This window comes from Vespula vulgaris, chromosome 1 (assembly GCF_905475345.1).
Source record: "Vespula vulgaris chromosome 1, iyVesVulg1.1, whole genome shotgun sequence".
Classification (NCBI taxonomy): Eukaryota; Metazoa; Arthropoda; class Insecta; order Hymenoptera; family Vespidae; genus Vespula; species Vespula vulgaris.
Genome location: NC_066586.1, coordinates 15,115,495 through 15,135,044, shown reverse-complemented (window position 1 = coordinate 15,135,044; position 19,550 = coordinate 15,115,495). Strand labels below are relative to the sequence as shown.

At 26.3% G+C, this 19,550-nt stretch overlaps 6 protein-coding genes across 12 annotated transcripts; 3 read left to right on the top strand and 3 right to left on the bottom strand.

Moving 5' to 3' along the window:
• Nucleotides 1–2: 2 nt before the first annotated feature.
• LOC127071277 (NADH-ubiquinone oxidoreductase subunit 8) lies at nt 3–1,351 on the top strand. The gene is made up of 4 exons (XM_051010375.1): nt 3–164; nt 452–698; nt 834–1,026; nt 1,091–1,351. Exons 1-4 carry the CDS (start codon nt 137–139, stop codon nt 1,220–1,222), a joined length of 600 nt encoding a protein of 199 aa, XP_050866332.1. The 5' UTR covers nt 3–136; the 3' UTR covers nt 1,223–1,351.
• Nucleotides 1,352–1,777: 426 nt separating this feature from the next.
• Nucleotides 1,778–4,386, bottom strand: LOC127071264 (protein will die slowly). 2 transcript variants are annotated; one of them, XM_051010340.1, is made up of 9 exons: nt 4,176–4,386; nt 3,981–4,097; nt 3,738–3,834; nt 3,417–3,580; nt 3,141–3,230; nt 2,842–2,981; nt 2,382–2,613; nt 2,185–2,272; nt 1,778–2,107 (listed from the first exon to the last, which is right to left on the bottom strand). In XM_051010340.1, exons 1-9 carry the CDS (start codon nt 4,215–4,217, stop codon nt 2,007–2,009), a joined length of 1,071 nt encoding a protein of 356 aa, XP_050866297.1. In that variant the 5' UTR covers nt 4,218–4,386; the 3' UTR covers nt 1,778–2,006. The 2 variants fall into 2 exon arrangements, with proteins under 2 accessions (XP_050866297.1, XP_050866306.1); XM_051010349.1 differs by having other exon boundaries at nt 3,981–4,102; nt 4,176–4,383.
• Nucleotides 4,387–4,734: 348 nt separating this feature from the next.
• Nucleotides 4,735–7,562, top strand: LOC127071270 (probable 18S rRNA (guanine-N(7))-methyltransferase). Its single transcript, XM_051010363.1, has 6 exons — nt 4,735–4,944; nt 5,022–5,059; nt 5,133–5,311; nt 5,393–5,819; nt 5,898–6,148; nt 7,099–7,562. Exons 1-5 carry the CDS (start codon nt 4,906–4,908, stop codon nt 6,040–6,042), a joined length of 828 nt encoding a protein of 275 aa, XP_050866320.1. The 5' UTR covers nt 4,735–4,905; the 3' UTR covers nt 6,043–6,148; nt 7,099–7,562.
• On the bottom strand, nt 6,218–11,066 carry LOC127071249 (atypical kinase COQ8B, mitochondrial). 4 transcript variants are annotated; one of them, XM_051010298.1, is made up of 12 exons: nt 9,744–11,066; nt 9,096–9,289; nt 8,428–8,964; nt 8,132–8,351; nt 7,925–8,049; nt 7,768–7,852; nt 7,587–7,702; nt 7,357–7,519; nt 7,085–7,287; nt 6,849–7,001; nt 6,625–6,725; nt 6,218–6,555 (listed from the first exon to the last, which is right to left on the bottom strand). In XM_051010298.1, exons 2-12 carry the CDS (start codon nt 9,285–9,287, stop codon nt 6,381–6,383), a joined length of 2,070 nt encoding a protein of 689 aa, XP_050866255.1. In that variant the 5' UTR covers nt 9,288–9,289; nt 9,744–11,066; the 3' UTR covers nt 6,218–6,380. The 4 variants fall into 4 exon arrangements, with proteins under 4 accessions (XP_050866255.1, XP_050866266.1, XP_050866276.1 ...); XM_051010309.1 differs by lacking the exon at nt 9,744–11,066 and adding an exon at nt 9,598–9,698; XM_051010319.1 differs by lacking the exon at nt 9,744–11,066 and having other exon boundaries at nt 9,096–9,171; nt 9,234–9,278.
• On the bottom strand, nt 11,063–12,591 carry LOC127067802 (homocysteine-responsive endoplasmic reticulum-resident ubiquitin-like domain member 2 protein). Its single transcript, XM_051003154.1, has 4 exons — nt 12,454–12,591; nt 11,823–12,214; nt 11,414–11,746; nt 11,063–11,342 (listed from the first exon to the last, which is right to left on the bottom strand). The coding sequence occupies exons 1-4, from the start codon at nt 12,589–12,591 to the stop codon at nt 11,063–11,065; spliced, it is 1,143 nt and encodes a 380-aa protein (XP_050859111.1).
• A 705-nt stretch (nt 12,592–13,296) lies between these two features.
• On the top strand, nt 13,297–18,603 carry LOC127065709 (metacaspase-2-like). Of its 3 annotated transcripts, XR_007782326.1 has the most exons (10): nt 13,300–13,387; nt 13,638–13,680; nt 13,790–13,914; nt 14,017–16,583; nt 16,664–16,823; nt 16,932–17,092; nt 17,177–17,381; nt 17,465–17,587; nt 17,673–17,901; nt 18,182–18,603. XR_007782326.1 is itself a non-coding variant. In XM_051000204.1 (9 exons), coding segments are annotated over exons 1-9 (3,555 nt in total). In that variant the 5' UTR covers nt 13,297–13,381; the 3' UTR covers nt 17,842–18,603. The 3 variants fall into 3 exon arrangements, 2 of the variants coding, with proteins under 2 accessions (XP_050856161.1, XP_050854861.1); XM_051000204.1 differs by having other exon boundaries at nt 13,297–13,383; nt 17,673–18,603; XM_050998904.1 differs by having other exon boundaries at nt 17,673–18,603.
• The last annotated feature ends 947 nt before the right edge of the window (nt 18,604–19,550 follow it).

Genomic DNA, 19,550 nt, shown 5'->3' with positions numbered 1-19,550 from the left:
TAAATTTTATCTGCAACTATCTCTTCTCGAGTTCTTGTTTCTTGTTTCGTGCTTTTTGTTTCACGAAAATATACGTACTTATGTATATGAGAATATCAAAAAGTTAGTCAACTTTGTGCAAATTGCGACTGCAATTATGGGTTCGCTACAACTGATTCGTAATGGTATATTAATCGTTTTATTAAATTATTTGCTAATTAATAAAGAAATTATTTAATATTTTTTTTCTTTCTGGCCATTTACGTAATTTGACATAATAATGATTTTCTAAAAAACACAAGTTTTATTATCGGTATAAGAGAGAATAATCTTTATCGGCTATTTATATAAATAAAAAAAAAAGAAAAATGACCAGTCTTTTAAATTATGTTGATTAATTTTTCTGTTGTTGACAATGCTTTAAATAAAAGAAATGTTAACCTGTATATGAACATTTATTATCATTCTGCAGGGCCTAGGCTCATGTCTGTACCAAATATTTGGAATATGTATTCGGTACGTAACAAGTATTATTATATTAGTAAAACAGAAAAAGAAATGACCCTTGAAGAACATGGTTCCAATCTATTTATGCTTGAACTTTTTCGTGGACTTGGAGTTGGATTATCTCATTTCTTTCGAGAACCAGCAACAATAAATTATCCTTTTGAAAAAGGTCCTTTGAGCCCAAGGTTTAGAGGGGAACATGCACTGAGAAGGTATTCTTATAACATAATAAGTAATTAAAGTAATAATTAGAAAAGTTATAATGATTTAGTATTTTATTATTCCTAAAAGTATATTATCATTTATAACTATACCTGCAATTATTTGTAACATTATTTTAATAACAGGTACCCATCAGGGGAAGAAAGATGTATTGCATGTAAACTTTGTGAAGCTATATGCCCTGCTCAAGCTATTACCATTGAGGCCCAACAAAGGGAAGATGGATCTCGTCGTACTACAAGATATGATATCGATATGTCCAAGTGTATTTATTGTGGTTTTTGTCAAGAAGCTTGTCCAGTAGATGCAATTGTTGAGGTACATCAGTCAATTATAGAATTTAATGCAAATAATAAATATTTTTATGTATTTATAATTTTAGGGGCCAAACTTTGAGTTTTCTTCTGAAACTCATGAAGAAATGCTGTATAATAAAGAAAAATTATTGAATAATGGAGACAAATGGGAATCTGAGATAGCTAGTAATATACATGCAGATCATCTTTATCGTTAATGAAGTCTGTGGTTTAATTAAACTGCACTAAAATATTTAAAAATGTTATAAAGTTTAGTATAAATGTAGCATTAGCACAGATCAATATTTATTTAAAGTAATTAAAAATATATGATATCCTGGTGCTTATTCGACCTTGTTCTAAACTATATTCAAAACATTTTACTTTTAGGATAATAAAACAAACTTTTTCTTTTGGTTAGAGAAAAAACGATTTTATTTGAATAATTTATTCCTTTCAGTCAAATTAATAATATGATGAAACGATAATAAAAATTGTTTTATAATTATTTAAAATATTAATTTTTACATCTAGAAAGAAAGGAACATAAATAAATACTGTCCGATTGTTATTCATGTTGCAAAATAGAACAATATAAAGTAAAAGTGAATTATTTTTACATTTTTTTTTTTCATCTTAATTTGTATTTCACATCTAAGTGGCAACTTTTATGCAAAAAAGGTTTTCATAGTGTAAATAATGATAAATTAAATATTGTTATCTAAATACGTGTTATAAAATCGAAAATATAGTTAAAAGTATACAATTACAGATAACCTAATAATCTTAAATTTTTATGGACCACATGACACGCTTTACAGGTATGTACTTTTTTGAATATATATTCCTAGTTCTCTTATTTTACTTAACGAATTATAACGTTTAAGAAAATAGAAACAGCGTGATTCAAGCTTGAATGCTATGTACTTAATGTAATGATATCTATAATATAAAAGCATATTTTGTACAGGCAAAATCAATAATGAATAAAAAGAATCTATTTTATGTATCACTTTTCCATAGTTTGATGGTCTTATCATTCTCAAGAGCAGCAGATGCTATAATATTATCTGTTGGGTGACATGTTGTACATAGTACTACATCTGTTTTTAAAAATAAAAAGTAAAATAAGATATTATAGACACAAAATTATCATACACAAATATTACTACTTTGATACCTGTATGTCCCTGTAATTTTTGCACAATTTCTTTTGTTTGTAAATTCCATATGTATACCATGTTATCTTCAGAGCCTGATACAATCCACTAAAAATAAAAAAGAAAAATCAATAAAAAATATATTGTAGAAAAAGGACGAATATAAGTACAAAATTAAAAATGATAAAAAAGATCAAATATTAAAAAAACAGCTTGCCTTTCCTCCTGTGACAGAAAAATTAGCAAATATACAATATTTTTCATTCCTGTGACCCGTATATGTTTTTAGACATTTTCCTTTACTATAGTCCCAAAGTTTCAATGTATTGTCCAATGTAGCAGCTAGGATATATTTCCCATTTGGTGAGAATTTTACAAAAGATACTGGAGGATTGTCATCATCTATTAGTGTTTTTAGACACTGTCCTGATGCTGTGTCCCAAATTCGACTGTATTATCACGTAATATATAAAGATATATACACCTTTTTATAACAGCATAAATGCATTGCAGAATAAGCATTTGTTTAAAATAAGAAAAAAAAAAGAAAAAAAAACATAACAGAGAAAATGTAAGATCAAAGGCAGATAAAATTTGATTTTTTGGAAGTAAATAATGAATTATTGGTTATGCACATAAAATTACTTTGACAAAATTATGTTTATACAGGAACTTACCAAAGACCATCATAACTACTGGAAACAATCAAAGAACCATCTCTATTGAAGTGCACTGCGCTTACTGGATCTGAATGAGCTGGAAGTGTTTTTAAACATTTTCCAGTTCTCACATCCCAAATGCGTACACTTTCGTCAAACTAATAAAAATTATTCTTTTTTTTAATACCATATTTTACATTATATATTATATGATAATATATATTTATTTGTATACCCTCTTTACTAGTCAATACATATGAAATATTCATAGAATTTATATATAATTCTCTTTCTCTTAACAATACTAAATAACTCACCGATCCCGAAACTATAAGGTTAGATTGAGGATTGAAATTACAGCAAAAGACATAATTACTATGACCTTTTAACGTTTTTAAACATTTTCCCTGAAAATTTATAAATAATTAATATTTAAAAATATTTTATTATATAGATAGATAATATAAAATTTAAATCAATTATTTAAATTAATAAAAAAATAATCAAGACAATAAGTGTTTAGAAAGGGAAGTTGAATATCTTTTATTATCTGGTTATTTTTTATGAAATTTTTTTATGAATTAAAAACTTACAGAACTTAATTCCCATATTTTCAATGTTTTGTCATCAGAAGCAGATACTAACAGCCTACTATCACTAGACCAAGCAACATCAGAAATACCAAGCTTATGGCCAGAAATGGTTTTCTCAAATTTTCCATCATAAGATCCCCAAATTTTGATAAGTTTATCAGCAGCTACAAACAAATGAAATTATCAGTATTAATATAATATATTTATTAATATATATACCTTGTTATTTTATTTAACACATTTATTTATTTTATATTTTGAAATCTATATTTATGCAACTTCGCTATATTTCAATAACTTTAAAAAAATCTGTGTACTTACAAGAACTCGCTAACCATTCTCCATTAGGACTAAACTTGACAGATGATACAGCTTTAGTATGACCTGCTAGTGTATACTTCAATGTATAATTTGGCTTCTGCAAATAATGAATGTACAAAATTTACAGAAAGACGAATTATTTTTTATAAATATTTGCAATTGACTTACTTATATATAATTAAGAAAGTAAAAAAAAAACGTAATATATAATATGTACTTATGGTATAAATATAAGAAATTTACCAATGTTGAACTGCCTTTCGTTCCAGTAGCAGATGTAGTAGATGAATTATTAACAGAAGATTGATGACTCGGTGAAGGTCCGAGTGGTACCATTTTTTCCAATTGTTTATTAGGACGCTATACTGAAGAAAAGCAATGAGATCTAAGGTTACGTCGTTTCTCAACTTTCGAGGTGAAACGTTGATTTTTGCTTACCTCACAAGGAGGTATTATTTCCTTAAAAAAGGTCCCTTGCATAATATTAATAATAACGTAAATCGTGAAATTTTCTTCATCAATAACATCGAACAAATCTTTTCATCTCTAGCAAATAAACAGCACGTGCAGTTCAAACGACTAAATCGATATTTTATTCTTTCAATACAATTATCGAAAATCGTAGTTCGAGTTTACTCTGTGAAGTTGATAATACTACCCAATGTATTTTGTTTGGATAGTAATGATACAAAATCAATTATTTCTAATTTTTAATTCCTGTTTTTATATAAAAAGTTTTCCAATCAGTCCAATCAAACAAAAATAAAAATTTTAGAGTTGGAAAAATAATTAAATGCGGAAATACATAATTGTTAAAAAAGAGGTGATATTTTCTAATGTTAATATTCTCAAATTCTATTATTGTATAATTATTATTTGAAAAAAAAAAACATTAAAAGAAAATATTTTACATTGAAATTAAATTTCTAATTTATAAATAAAATATATAAATATATATATATATCTCTATATATAAATAAATCTCTCTGTGTGTGTGTGTGTGTGTGTGTATAGGATTTGATATTTCATTTCCGAGTTCTCATCTAGTAATTTCAAGTGTTCCTAGTTTGCTGTTCGGTAGCACATTGTATATGTTATGTTTAAGTAATATATTATTATAAATTATTATAATAAAAATTAAATAAAGATTAAGGCAGACTTTAGAAAAATGTCCAGGCGTCCGGAACATTTAGCACCTCCTGAAGTGGTATGTTTTTATTAAATTATGATTTAAAGTATATAGAGGTTATGTAAAATTCTATCATGTGTATTCTCTATTATTAGTTTTACAATGAAGAAGAAGCACGAAAATATACTCAAAGGTAAATTTTATAAAATTCAATAAATTATTTATCATAAAACTATCCTCTTATCTATATAACTTGGTCTCCACAGTTCACGTATTATGGATATTCAAGTGCAAATGTGTGAGCGAGCTATAGAATTATTATTATTGTCAGAAGATGCACCAGCATTATTATTAGATATTGGTTGTGGTTCAGGACTTAGTGGTAGTGTATTGGAGGATGAAGGACATACTTGGATTGGTATTGATATTTCTTCTGCTATGCTTGGTAATTACTTTTTTATTCCTAGATTTAATAATGTAACTGCATAAAATTTTATGTATAATTTCTTCTGTATATAAAAAATAGGCGTTGCTCAAGAAAGAGAAACAGATGGAGATTTAATTTTGGGAGACATGGGTCAAGGTATGCCATTTAGAGCTGGAAGTTTTGATGGCGCAGTGAGTATCTCTGCATTGCAATGGCTATGTAATGCAGATAAAGCTACTCATAATCCCAACAAGAGACTATATTGTTTTTTCTCTACACTTTATTCTTGTCTTACAAGATCTGCAAGAGCAGTTCTTCAATTTTATCCGGAGAATAATGAACAAATTGAAATAGTAATGAGACAAGCTACAAAAGCTGGATTTTTTGGCGGTATGGTCGTCGATTTTCCTAACAGTACAAAAGCAAAAAAGTTCTTTTTAGTTCTAATGACAGGAGGACCAGCTGCGCTTCCACAAGCTTTAGGTACAAATGAAGAAAATTCGAATATTATCTATACATCGAAAAGGTATTTTTTTAACTTCTACTGTATTTTTTATAATTCATTCTTTATAAAATCAAAAATAATTCTAATTTATTTCCAAAGAGAGCACATTAAAAAAGCAAGAGGCAAACCTTTAAAAAAAAGCAGAGATTGGATTGCAGAAAAAAAGGAAAGACGTAGAAAACAAGGTAAACTAGTCTGTGCAGATTCTAAGTACTCTGGCAGAAGAAGAAGTGGTCGTCTTTGATAAACAAGTTTTTTCGAATAATACCATCGTTCTGTGATAAAAACTGCTCAAACGTATATTTACAATAATAATAATAAATCATCAGAATGTACATATACATTACAGGGTAAGTGTTATGTTATGTACATATTCAAAAAAATATCTCATCACGTGATGTGAAATAATGTATAAAGAATTAATACTTATAATAATAAACTAATTTTTTTCAATTTTCTTTCGTTAAATTTTAAATTTAACTACACAGGTTATTTAATAAAAAATAAATTAATATTCGATAAAAAGATAACCATTTTTCTGTTAAGAATAAAATGAATCATTTGTCTTGAGTTTTAATAATATTATCCAAATTTATAATTATTATATACTTCACGAAACATATTACGACAGTTCATTTTAACATTAAGTTTTGCACATAGTAAAAACACGCCTGATAATTTTCTATGCAAACTATAAATTTCTTCAGGCGGAGGACACAGTCGGTGATTTAATATAGTCGGAACCAGTGCCTGAATCCTAAAATATAATGAATCGTAAACTATTAAGTTAATGTAATATAAATTTAAACTACAGATTATAAATTACCTTTTTGTAACATCTTGTCCACCAAAGTCAAAATATTCTTGATCACTTTGAAAAATTTGTCCTAATATCATTACTGTCTCTACATGGGCATTTTCCATAATCTACAATAGAATTGTGAATTTTTGTTAATTTTAATAAATATTTAACATTTGCAAGTTGAAAATTTGTACATTCTTTTCTATATCATAAAATATTTAAATTTAGATAATATTTTTTGTGAAGACCTTAGTTTCATATCCAGTCAAAAAACCCATATCTCTGGATAAATTCAGAACTTTTTCTCTATCTCCTAAACTAGCTGCATTTATAACTTCTATGTATTTATCCATGAATGCTTTCTCGTAACTTCGACATGCTCCAAAGTCCAGCAATACAAGCTAAAATTACAAAAACATTTCTTTCGTAATATAAATTTTTTGTTATTAATAATATTGTTTTTAGTGATAATAAATTATAACACCTGTTTTGTTTCAGGATTATAGAAGAAATTTGACCAATTTGGATCTGTTTGCATATATCGAAATACAAATAATTCCATCAAACACAAACGCATGATTAATTTGCAAATATATTCTCGTGTTTCTAAATCCATTTCAGCACACTTATCTACAGGTATACCATCCACTAGTTCTGTTGTAAATACCTGATTCGTTGAAAGTTCATCTAAAAATTATGATTTTTAAGATTATGACTACTTATTATATAATGATTATTTATTAAATAAATTCTTACCTATAACTTTTGGTATATAATAATCTTTGTAAGGACTCATAAGCTCTTTATATTTTTTTGTACATTCTGCTTCTCTTTGATAATCCACTTCCCAAGCAAGTTCACGTTGCGCTACTTCAACTAAATTGTCAATAAACATGCCCTCTGGAAACATATTCCATACCTATGAAAATTTATATACATTAAAGATTGTTAAGAAATATTAATCTTGTTTATATTTTTAATACTACCTTCATTATGCCTATTAAGTTTTCAATATCACTTTGGATACCTGCAGCTACACCAGGGTATTGAATTTTGATTGCTACATCTTCTCCAGTTAATAATGTAGCATGATGTACTTGACCTGTGATAGATAATTTTTAATATTGTCTTTTTATATATCATATATATTTTGTACATCATACATACCAATGGATGCAGCAGCAAATGGTTTTTCTTCAAATTTTGCTAATTTATTTCGCCAATCGTAACCCAATTCAGAAGAAAGTACTTTCTAAAAATTTATTGATAAATCGCTTAGAAAACATATTTTGAATACATATATAAATGTATATAAACATCGTACCTCAATTTGCCATTTTGGCATAAAATCAGCACTTTGTCTAACTCTTTCAAAAACTTGTTGTAGTTCTGGACTTATAACAGTATTATCTTGGATACTTAATATTTGTCCAATTTTCAAAGCAGCACCTTTAATATATATGTAATATATAATAAATAGATAATACCAAAATAAAATTTTTAAAAATATATACATTATATACTTATCTACCTCTTACTTTGCATAATGTTGTGACAATTCTTTCTGCATTAGCTTTAGTAAGAAACATATTATCAACAGTTTCACTTATTCTTTGTTCTTTTAAACCTAATGATCTACGTGTATATTCTGCAATTGTTCCAATTCCAAGACCAATACCCAAAGTACCAAAATTAAACATTCTTTGAAGTCTTGTAGAAGGGACTGTTCGCTCTTTTGCATTTGCTGAAAGCTTTATATGTATATGGTTATATATGATATATATATTATATATAAAAAGTTAAAAATGTATTATGTATAATACTCACAGATTGTTTAGGTTTTACAGATGGTTTAATATGAGGTTTTGTTGAAGCTTTTGAAACATGTACATCATTTTCTTTTACTTTCGTTTTATCACTGACATTTTGAGAAGAGAGTACATTTTCTGAAACCTGTTTTCTTTCAGCTTTCTCATATTCCAACTCTAATTTATGTAAAATTTCCTTTTCTTTTCTAGACAGTTCAATTTTTGGTACAACATTTTCCATTTTGGTTATTGTTTCTATTTTTTCTTTGACAGTTGCATATTTTTTGTTTGCAGTAAAAGTATTCTGTAAATTATCTTCCGATACTGTTTTTTTTAAATCAATTTTTATTGATGTATTTTTTTCATCAATAGGCATTTCTTTAGGATCTTTTGCTGGATTATAAACATATAATTTTGTTTTATGTACTATAGGTTTATAGTCATCATCAGCGATCTTTAATGCTTCATTAGTTCTAGTTTTTATATACTGTGTCATGCCTTTTTCAACAACATTTAAACGATTTAATGTATTTTTTAATTCAACTACCACTTGTTCCTACAATGTGATAATAGTTTAAATTGTTTATACAAAAAAACAAATGAAATATATATGTTAATCATTATCATATACCAAACAGATGCATTTTAATATCTATCTTTTTGTATAATATTAGCTGTGAGACTTACAGGAACCTTACTTGGATCTATGTTATTTACTTTTACTCCTACATCCCTTAAGCAACTTTTTACTGAGGTTTGTAAACTGCAATGTAAAATAACAGATTTGATTGTTTCTTCCTGATATTTTATAATTTCATTTGTTACTTTTTGAGATCCTTTAAGCACACTAACTAAATCAGAAATCCAAGATCGAGACATCCCTAAAATATAATAAATGATATAAAATAGCAGTCAATATTTTATGTAAATTCATATCTCAATATTATTTTTATTATTATATAAAACTGTGTTAGTATTATTAGTTTTAAAAGAAATTTATAAGTATTAAGTTTATTTAAATCACGAAAAGAGGTTCTATGAATTAAACAAAATTGCTAAAATTACATATTTATACGTATCTGTTTTTAATATGCCTCTTGTATCAAATTTAAGTAAATTTCCAAACAACAAATGTTATTTTGTTAAATTCTTAAAATGAAATAATTATTAGATAAATCTATTCTCTTACGGAGTGGGTATCAAGGTTGAATAATGATTGAGTCATATTCAAATTTAAAATTATCATACATTTGAGGTTAGTTATAGTTATATATGGAATATTCAATGTCACTCTTAAATACTTTCATGAAAAATTTATTATTATTAGTTTATTACCTATATCTTATATTAAACACTATTTATTATAAAAAACTATGTTATTATTATATAACTATATAGTTTAATTACATTCGAATACACATGCTCAATAACACTTTATATCAGAAATTTGAGTGAATAATTCTTAATAGAGTATGTATGTATATATTTGAGTATATCTATATATTTAAGATAAAAAGAGAATTTTATTTAAATCTAATCGAAAAATTTATATTTGAATTATTTTTTGTTTTAAGATTGAAAATTTACGGAAAAGACTGCATTCTTGTCATAAAATTTTTCGTTGTAGACAAATCATTTGTATGCAAGCGTACTATATGCGTACAAAATTTTCGAAGTTATATTTCCTATTTTGCTTTTCAATTATAAAAATAAAATAAATAATTTTAAATAATTGCTATTGAATTAATGATAACAATGTTCTAAATAATGTATAAATACGATCTGTATATATGTATATACTAAACAGTGAAATACATACACATACATATATACTAAACAGTGAAAATCATATGTTCGTAATTTTAAAATGTATATTCAATAATGATATATATTGCAGTTTGCAGTAAATATTTATTGTATTTGCGCATTTCAACAATCTTTTTAAAAAATTAAAAAGGCATCCAACTTCATTGTGTGTCTTTTATCTTATATTTAATATGTTACAAGCTCTACAATAGATTTGTATGTATATATATATATAGATGAGTCTGTATATACATAATATATACATATGTATATTTAAGTACACATTTTCATATATATATATATATGTATATACAGGTTTGTAACGTAATATTTATATACACTATGTATTTTTTCTCGTTGTATATTTATATTACTACAAACATAAAAAAAAGTATTTTACAATAAATTCCTAATAACTTTGGGATAAGCCTATAACTTCCTTAAAGAGAAGACAGCTATAACCAATTTTAGTAGAATGTTTTTTTGAATGCAACTATAATATTCTGTGTAGCAATCTTGAGGCAATCTCATTAAATTATAAATGTTAAACCCTTCCCTACGAATAAACTTGTCTAAGATGATTCATTTCAGAAACATTTTAACTAAAATATTAAATAAAGTTATATACATTAATCATTGACTTGATTAATGGTTTTTATATAAGAAATTAATTAAAATAACAATTCAAGATTTAATCATAATTTTAGTTAAAATTCACACTGAAATACTTTTCAAACTTATATGATTATGAGATCACCTCTTTAGGTTTTGTAATGACACTTCAAGAATTTAAAAATGAAGGAACAACAGATAGAACAAATTATGAAGCATAACAATATAATAGAAAATTAAATGACGTTTGGTTGATCTGGAATAAGGGAAGCAAAAAACGAACTGAAAAATGTCCATGTGAAAGCAAGGGCACCAGGTCTTTCTTCTTCATTTTCCTCATTGGCATTTGTTCTAGCCTCCGGTTGTACAGTTGGAACTTGACCATTTTGTTGCACAGGGACAACTTCTGGAGCTGCTCCTTCATTTTGTAATACTTGATTGTTATTGTCTGGATGTACGTTATTATTTTCAGGTATATATATAATGTTTTGTAATCTGAAAAATCCACTCTGGTACCTACAACAAAACATTCATTATTAGAAACTAGAAATTTATTATTTGTCATAGATAATATATAAAAAACTTACAAATATATCACAAAGCCCAAAAATGTAACAATGAGAAATCTGAGTGGAGATGAGTAAAAGTACACTATACTAAAAAGAATAATGATTCTGGATAGCATATAAAAAAAGTCTAGCCAATCTGGATTAAATGCACCATCCTCCCCAGCTATATTATTGCCTGCATTGATATCAGCTGCATCTTGTACTGCTGCTTGAGGTTGATCATCTCCAACATTATTATTATTGTTGTTATTATTATTCACATATGTATTTTGTGTAACTTCATTTGGATTAATATTCATTTGCTGAACATGAGGAATAGTGCTTTGTAACTGGATTCCTTGTGCTGCCATTCTATAAGTAAAAATAATTATAATTATAAATATATAGTAATATAGCATAATAAAACATAAATTGTGATATTACTTACAATTGCATGTACTGTGTAAAATAATGTGTGTAAGCTTGTTGCATCCAAGCTACTTGTTGACTATTTCGAGGATCAAAATATTGTTGCATAGAATACAATTGTGTTGGAGAAGATTGAGTCATAACGTTATTTGTGCTTTGATGTCGACTTTGAATATTATTCAAAGTTCTGATATATTCAGCATCACTTCTTATGGTAGAGTTTATATTTACATTTTCATTAACTTGTGTTTGATCAAATAAGTTATTGGCACAATTTTTTTGAGGAGTACATACTAAATGTATAGTATATGCTTGGTCCTCCAAGCCATCACAATGTCTTAAAATATCTTTCAAACAAGAAGAATTGTTCAATAATTGACCAGCATAAATTAATTTCTGATCTGCGCTTTCCTATAAGAAGTATATCAGTTTATTATCTATATATATATATATTCTATATAAATAAATTTTATATATAAAATAAGTATTATAAAGTAATATAAATTAATAAATAAATATCCTTAGAAAAAATTATTAACATTTAATAATGAAACTAGCCGACTGATTGACTTTCACTAAGATTTAAAAGATCTGTAACTTTCACAAGATTTCACATTATCAAGTAAAAAATAAAAATAGTAAAAACTCACTGGTTTGCTCGGATAAACTTCAGAAAGATATTCCTTTAGACGACCGATGCTCCACCCGATATCACAATTTATAAGTTGATCTTTAATTTGTTGATTGGGCGCTTTTATTATTAATTTGACAGTATCACTTTCCATCATTATACAATGTTGGATTTCCCTAGTCACAATATCTGACCCAAGTCACCTGTCTGCACTTCGAGATATGAAAACAATGTTATCAAGAAGCGATGTTGCCGAGGCTATATCCGTCTTTGGATCCTTTAGAATTTAATTAAAATCGTAAAACCTGATTGATTCTTTAACTTCCATAAAGAATTTTCTAGAATTATTTAGCTTTTACTTTACATGAAATTTCACATTCAACGGGAATCAATTGATAATGTATTTATTCCGAGATAACGTATTTATGTGAATGTAATAAATGGAATCACGATTTGGCGGTGTACCATTGGTCAAAGATTACGTGTTTTATTTATACATTAATAAAATCCCATTTTCAAGTGATCATTTCTAATTTTAAATTTTAATTAATATAATATGCTGTTTAGAATTTTTCAAGTATTTTCTTCATCCGTATAAGAAAAAACTTTTTAATTTTATAATAAATGAATTATAAATAAATAGAATTTCTAAATTTTACAGTTCAACTGATGTAACATTTCTAAACGTATCAGATTGTAGCTTTATTTAACGCATTATATTAATTCAATTGTAGGTCTTTGATTGGATGATTACAATTGTTCTTTCTTCCTATTGGTTATAACAACAAAATGTCGCATTAGATTTTTCAAGAATACGAGAAAATTGAGAATATGGAAACAGTACATAATATTAAACTAAAGAGCGCGGGAGCATAACTGTGTCAACGGTTTGGTGTTGCTGTTTAGTATTGTTGATTTTGAATTGTTTTTAAGTCAAATGTAATGAAATGTAGGTATATATATATATTATATACATATATCGCCTCGTGTAGGTATTTTCAGTGTCCTATAGAAATTGTAAATTATAAAATATCCATAATATTTGTTTTCTCGTGAAATAATGAAATATTTACATTGTGTATTTAAATGATATGTAAGGTTTGTGGCTCAGAAACGTGTCATTTCATAGAAGATTTGTTCGATTCTTTTTATATTTACCTTATTATACAAATATAAATTTAATTTTCTTGTTTTCTGTATCAGGGTACGTCCCAAGTCTAGAAAAAGTGGATCTGGACAATCCTCAGTAAGTGAAAGCATTGTTAATTGTTATTATTGTGTCTATTTCATTTTTATTGTAACAATTGTATAATCATTTCTATTGTAACAATTATACAATCTTTTGCAATTTATAGATTCTTAAAGCAGCACTTCGACAACCATTGCAACATGTAAGTTCTAATGGTTCTTTAAATCAAGAAAGTCCAGTTACTTCGAAAATAAAACGACGGGTTAGTTTTGCAGAAAAGAATCATGTAAAGTAAGTTGTATTTTTTATGTTTTTTAATGTAATTTTTTAAAAATTATTATCTATTCAATGTAATATGTCTAAATATATATTGATGTATAATTCTTTAAATAGAGAGTTCGCTGATTCAGTAGAACAAGGAACCTTGTGGAACAATACATATGAAGAATCATCAAACAAAAATGTTGGGCAAATTGATTTAAATAATCAGAATCAGAATGAAATTGTTACTAATAATAATCATTCTACAAGTAGCGGTATGATAGTAAGTGAAAGTACAAATCTAATGAATGATTCTTTAGAGTTAACAGAATGTCTAGTTACAATGGGTTCTTTAAAATCAATATATACTGAAGAAACTCCATTAAACAAATCAATATCTTTAGCACATCAAAGTAAAAACAGTGATGATGGGAACTGTGCTCATAAGAGTATAAATGTTTATAATAAAATATCAAGTTTACTTAATATGGAAGGTCAGGACTTGAACAAAACTTGTATTCAAGATATATCTATGGAGGTCACAGAAATACCTTCTTTTATGAAGTCTCAAAATATTTTATCTATTCAGCATAAACAGGTATCAGAAGAGAAAGAAAACATACCAATGTCTGATATTATCACAGAATCTAATGTTTCATCAATTTCAACAAATGAAATGAACATAATCCCAAATAAAACACAATATTTTTCTACTGAAACATTAGAATTTACAGAATGCTTGCAATTTACAAAAGAACCAATTGATTTGCAACACAAATTTTCAAGTATAAGTGCCCTTACAAATGACGAGAATGTGACTAATCACCAAACTCAGATATTTCAAAATGCACCAATGGAAATGACATGTACTACTCCATTGACCTTTAGGAAAAACTCTACAGATCAAACAGTCATTTTTCATGATGCTTCAATGGATGATACAAAGATAGTTACTTCAGTTATGAACAAAAAAGAAAAATCGATGAATAAAAATATATCTCAAGTAGAAAATGATAATAGATTTTTTAAAAAAATGATTACTTCTATTAACAAGACTAAGGTGTTAGACACATCAATGGATATTACAGAAGGAATTTATTCATTGCCACATTCAAGAAGAGTTAATGATGTTACAGATACTATGAATACTTCAAATTATCAAAGTTCTGCTATAAATGATCAGACAGAGTTAAACAATGATTCAATGGAATTTACTATATCTGCAGAAAATTTACCTCCAGTAGTACGTAACATAGATACAGAAAAATTACCCCAAATTACAAAAATGAATGCATGTACAATGTCAAATCAAATTAGATTGTCATCAGAAGGTACAAAAATATTTCAAAACGAATCAATGACAATTACTGAGCCTTTACACGTACTATCGCCTCTAAATATTTTACAGAATGATTCTGAAAAATTAAAAGATGTGATCGATCCTGAAAATAATCAAAACATAATGTCACCTAACACAAAGATATTTCAGAATATGTCAATGGAAATTACTAACGCAATAACTAACTTACCAATATTACCTAATTTAGATACAAACGAGAAGCAGATTGATATAATTGAACATGGTCCATCTCAAGAGAATTCTATAGACATTACTACACCTGTATGTTCTAATCCAAGTTCTTCCACAATTCTTCCAAATAAAATTGTTGATACTACAATGAAAAATAATAGCACATTTAAATATACAAATAAAAATAGAGATACAATAAAAAATAATAGCACTGAACGTATAAATGAAAGTAGAGATTACAGTTTCTTACAAAGTAAGAGTAGTAATTCAATAAATCAAATTTCAAATACAACTGGAAAATTAAAAAAACACGGTTGTATATTAGATTCTACGTACCAGAAAACAAGACAGAATCATTCAATGAGTGAACCTGTACAAAAAACTGATATTCAGTTTAACAGTAGTAATAATAATATTAATAAATCTACACATCAAGTAGCAGATGGTACAAACTTTTCTTGTACCACGTATTGTAATGATGATTTTGAAAATATAGAAAATATTAGCACAGGTGATCAACCAGTAAAAGCTTTAACTTCATTAATATCATCTTTTGTGTATGCAGACATGATAGAGGATGATTCATTTGTCAGAACAATACATGAAGTTCAGCAAGAAATACATTCTAGAGAAAATGATATGAATGTGAATTCAGTAGTTAATATTGCTAATGTAGAAGCAATGAATATACAATTTCCTAAAAAATGTATCATTGAAAACGAACAGATTGTGCATAAACCTGAAAATTATTTCAAATGTTATCGCGAAGATAATAATATTCAAGTAGATGATATCATAAGTAATAAAGAAATGAATAATCAACAAAATTCAGACATAGTTTCAAACAAAATTAATGAAATTCATGAAAGTGTTTTTGAAAATAGTATTAACAATAAAAGATTAATTGATACTTCTACTGAAGTAGAAGTTATTCCATCAGGTAAACAATTGCATAAGACAAAGAAAAATGTTGAGAATAATTCAGCAACATATATAATAAAATCTAAGAAAAATTCAGACATTGACATAAATAAACACATTAATGATGATAGTAGTAATGACAATCAGGTCCTTTGTAGATCATATGTATTGTCACCAACATTAATTTCTGCTTACAATAAAAATAAAACATATACTGACGAAAATATGCTAATAGCTGATGTGACAGGTAAAATAAACTTTAATAGTTTTAGTAACATGTACATATAATTAAACAAATGCTGACTAATAAATTTTTTCATAATCAAGATTTAACATGCAGCATGGATGTAACACAAAAGTATGATAATAATTCTTCAAGAGAAGAAATTAATCATATTGTATTGGAAGAAAACACTGGGGAAAATAATAGTTTTCAAGAAGATAAATTTTCTTTGATAGTAAGAAAATTGAAGAACCATGTGCAGAGGTAATTATTTATATAAATAATACGTTTCTAACTGTAATAGATTAATATCTAAATAGGAGATAGAGAAAATGTCAAAATATGATGTTTATGTTCTTTTGTTTATTTCAGTAACGATTGTATATGGGATTTATATTTTGAGAATATAGATAAACAAATGCTAGTTGTTAGTTTTATCTCTACATCTTTATTGATAATAATATATACCCAAAACGATGTTGATATCAACACATGTATGATCAAAGATATTAATGTAATTTCACGTCTAGAAAGTAAGTAAAAAAAATTATTGTAAAAGTAATAGATCTCATATTTTTAAATATACTTTAATTAATAAACATATTAATCTTTGACAGATGATGAAAATGTGCTGTTAAGTATAGCACACAAATTAGTAAGTGAGAAAATAAATATAGAACATATTTGTCAATTGTATAAGTATGAAGAGGATATTATTCCTTTATTAAATCATATTTCAGAAGATGTGAAATTAATATTAGATTTTATATTTGACCTAAAACAATTAGATGATACGAATTTAATGGAAATAAATACTGAATGGTAATAATTTTATTTATAACAATTATATAGTTATTATGTTAATAATTTTAAAATATTATTTATTATATTCATTTTTATTTTAGCATAACGTTTATATCAAGAAGTAAATGTATGGACATCATATTGAAAATTACAATGAAAATTAAATTATTTGATGAAATAAATTCATCTGACATCAAGGTCGTTTGTATCTTGGGTACAGTTATGTGAGTTTATAGAAAAGTATAATGTTTTAATAATTCACGATAAATTAATATGCATTAATTCGTATATTTTTCTTTATTATTACAGAGAGAAAGATATTAAAGAATTATTTGCAAATGTAAAAAGAGATCATAAATTTTTAAGGAGATATATGTCTGACATTAAGGATTATATTGATATAATGGAACAAGTTAATGCTGCAAATAAAAAAAGTCGTTATTGTATTGTAAAAGAAAAGAAAATTAATCTTTTATAAGGGATATACATGATTGAATTTGTAAAATATTTGTATGTGTATTTGTAGATTCATTCAAGTGTAAGTACAAAAATTATTTATATGTGTAATTGCATGTGTAAATTATTTTATCGATATCACGTATAACGTGATATATTAAATCGTAAATGAATCGCATTATAATTATACCGCAATTTGTTAAAAATCTTCAATATTTTATATGTAATAAGGGATAGTATATATTAGGTTTATTTAATATCCTTGTTATTATTTTATAATATCCTTGCTATTCGTTCTATAGTGCAAGTAGATTTGATAACAACTGTACATGAATTTATAGTAGATATATACATACAAGCAGGTTGATCGACTAGCTTCGATGCAGCCGGTTCGGACTATGCAGGTTTTTGTCGATGCACTTGCAGTTCTTTGGATAGTAGCGTGTGAACAACTGGCTTCCCATAGAATCATTCGAGTTTCCGTTGAGTTCTTAAGAAATAATCATCATCAATAACTATGATTAGAATTATCGAGAATGTGCAATCAAAATGTTTTATATTATTTAATTACGAATATTTCTCTTATTCTTTTAAGTATTATTGACAATCATGACAATATTAATGACAATAAATATTAATCTGATAAAAAATTTATTTAAGTTTTATATATATATATATATGTATATATATAAATATATAATTTTAAGATTATATCATATAAAATCCGAATAAAAATCTCATGTCTATAAATTTATTGTAAACAAAAAAAAAAAAAAAAAGAAAATAACGAAGAATATCGAAAAGCGAAATATTATTAAACGAAAGGACTATGAAACATCCGAGGTACTTTCAAAGCGATAGTGAAACTGTTGGAGCATGAAAGGTAAGAATAACTGCAACAATATTGCGTTGGTTTTACTCCCACGTGTTCTGCGAACGTGTAAGTAATACCTCATAGGAAGGTTAAACGAGAATAATGAAAGTTACATTTTTTTTTAAATAAACCAAAAATTTCATTCATAAAATTATGTGTATTGAATGAATATTATTTTAAGTATAGAATATACGTATTTAATAATTCGTCTGTGCATCTATCAACGTAAATATAAAAATGATAATTTACACAAGTTTTTCTACTTTATTAATAATGTAAAATCAAGGCGCATATTTTTTTTAATCATAATTGTTTATTACCTATAAAATGTAATTGTATATTAGAAATAAAAAAATATTATTAGTTAATATTACTACTAATTTTAGGTAGTTTTTTCTCATCGTATAATAAACACCTTTGACTTGTTAAAGAAGTCGAACTTTCTTCCACTACGGCTATGTTAGTTCTACACGCGTAGGCGTAGAGGCCCGGTTTTACGTGATTTCGTAACGGAACGCACCGATTTCCAATATCAAAAAGCATTTCACGAGGATCTTGAAGACCTTCAAATTGATTCCTCTCTTACTTTATTTCGTCTATCTCTACGAATGGATGTATAAGGAAAAAAAATTCATTAAAAAGTATTTACCAAACTTTTTGTACGAATCAGAACGAACAAAACAAAAAAAAAAGAACAAACGTTTATTTTGAAGTAATAAAAATTTCTAAAAATGCCGCCCTTTTTTCCGCGCAACTTGGTTTTTTAAATATTTTTTTAGATGGGAATAAAGTTCGTTTCGACGGGAATATGAATATTTCAGAAAAATATGAATTCAGATATAGAAACAACATCTGTG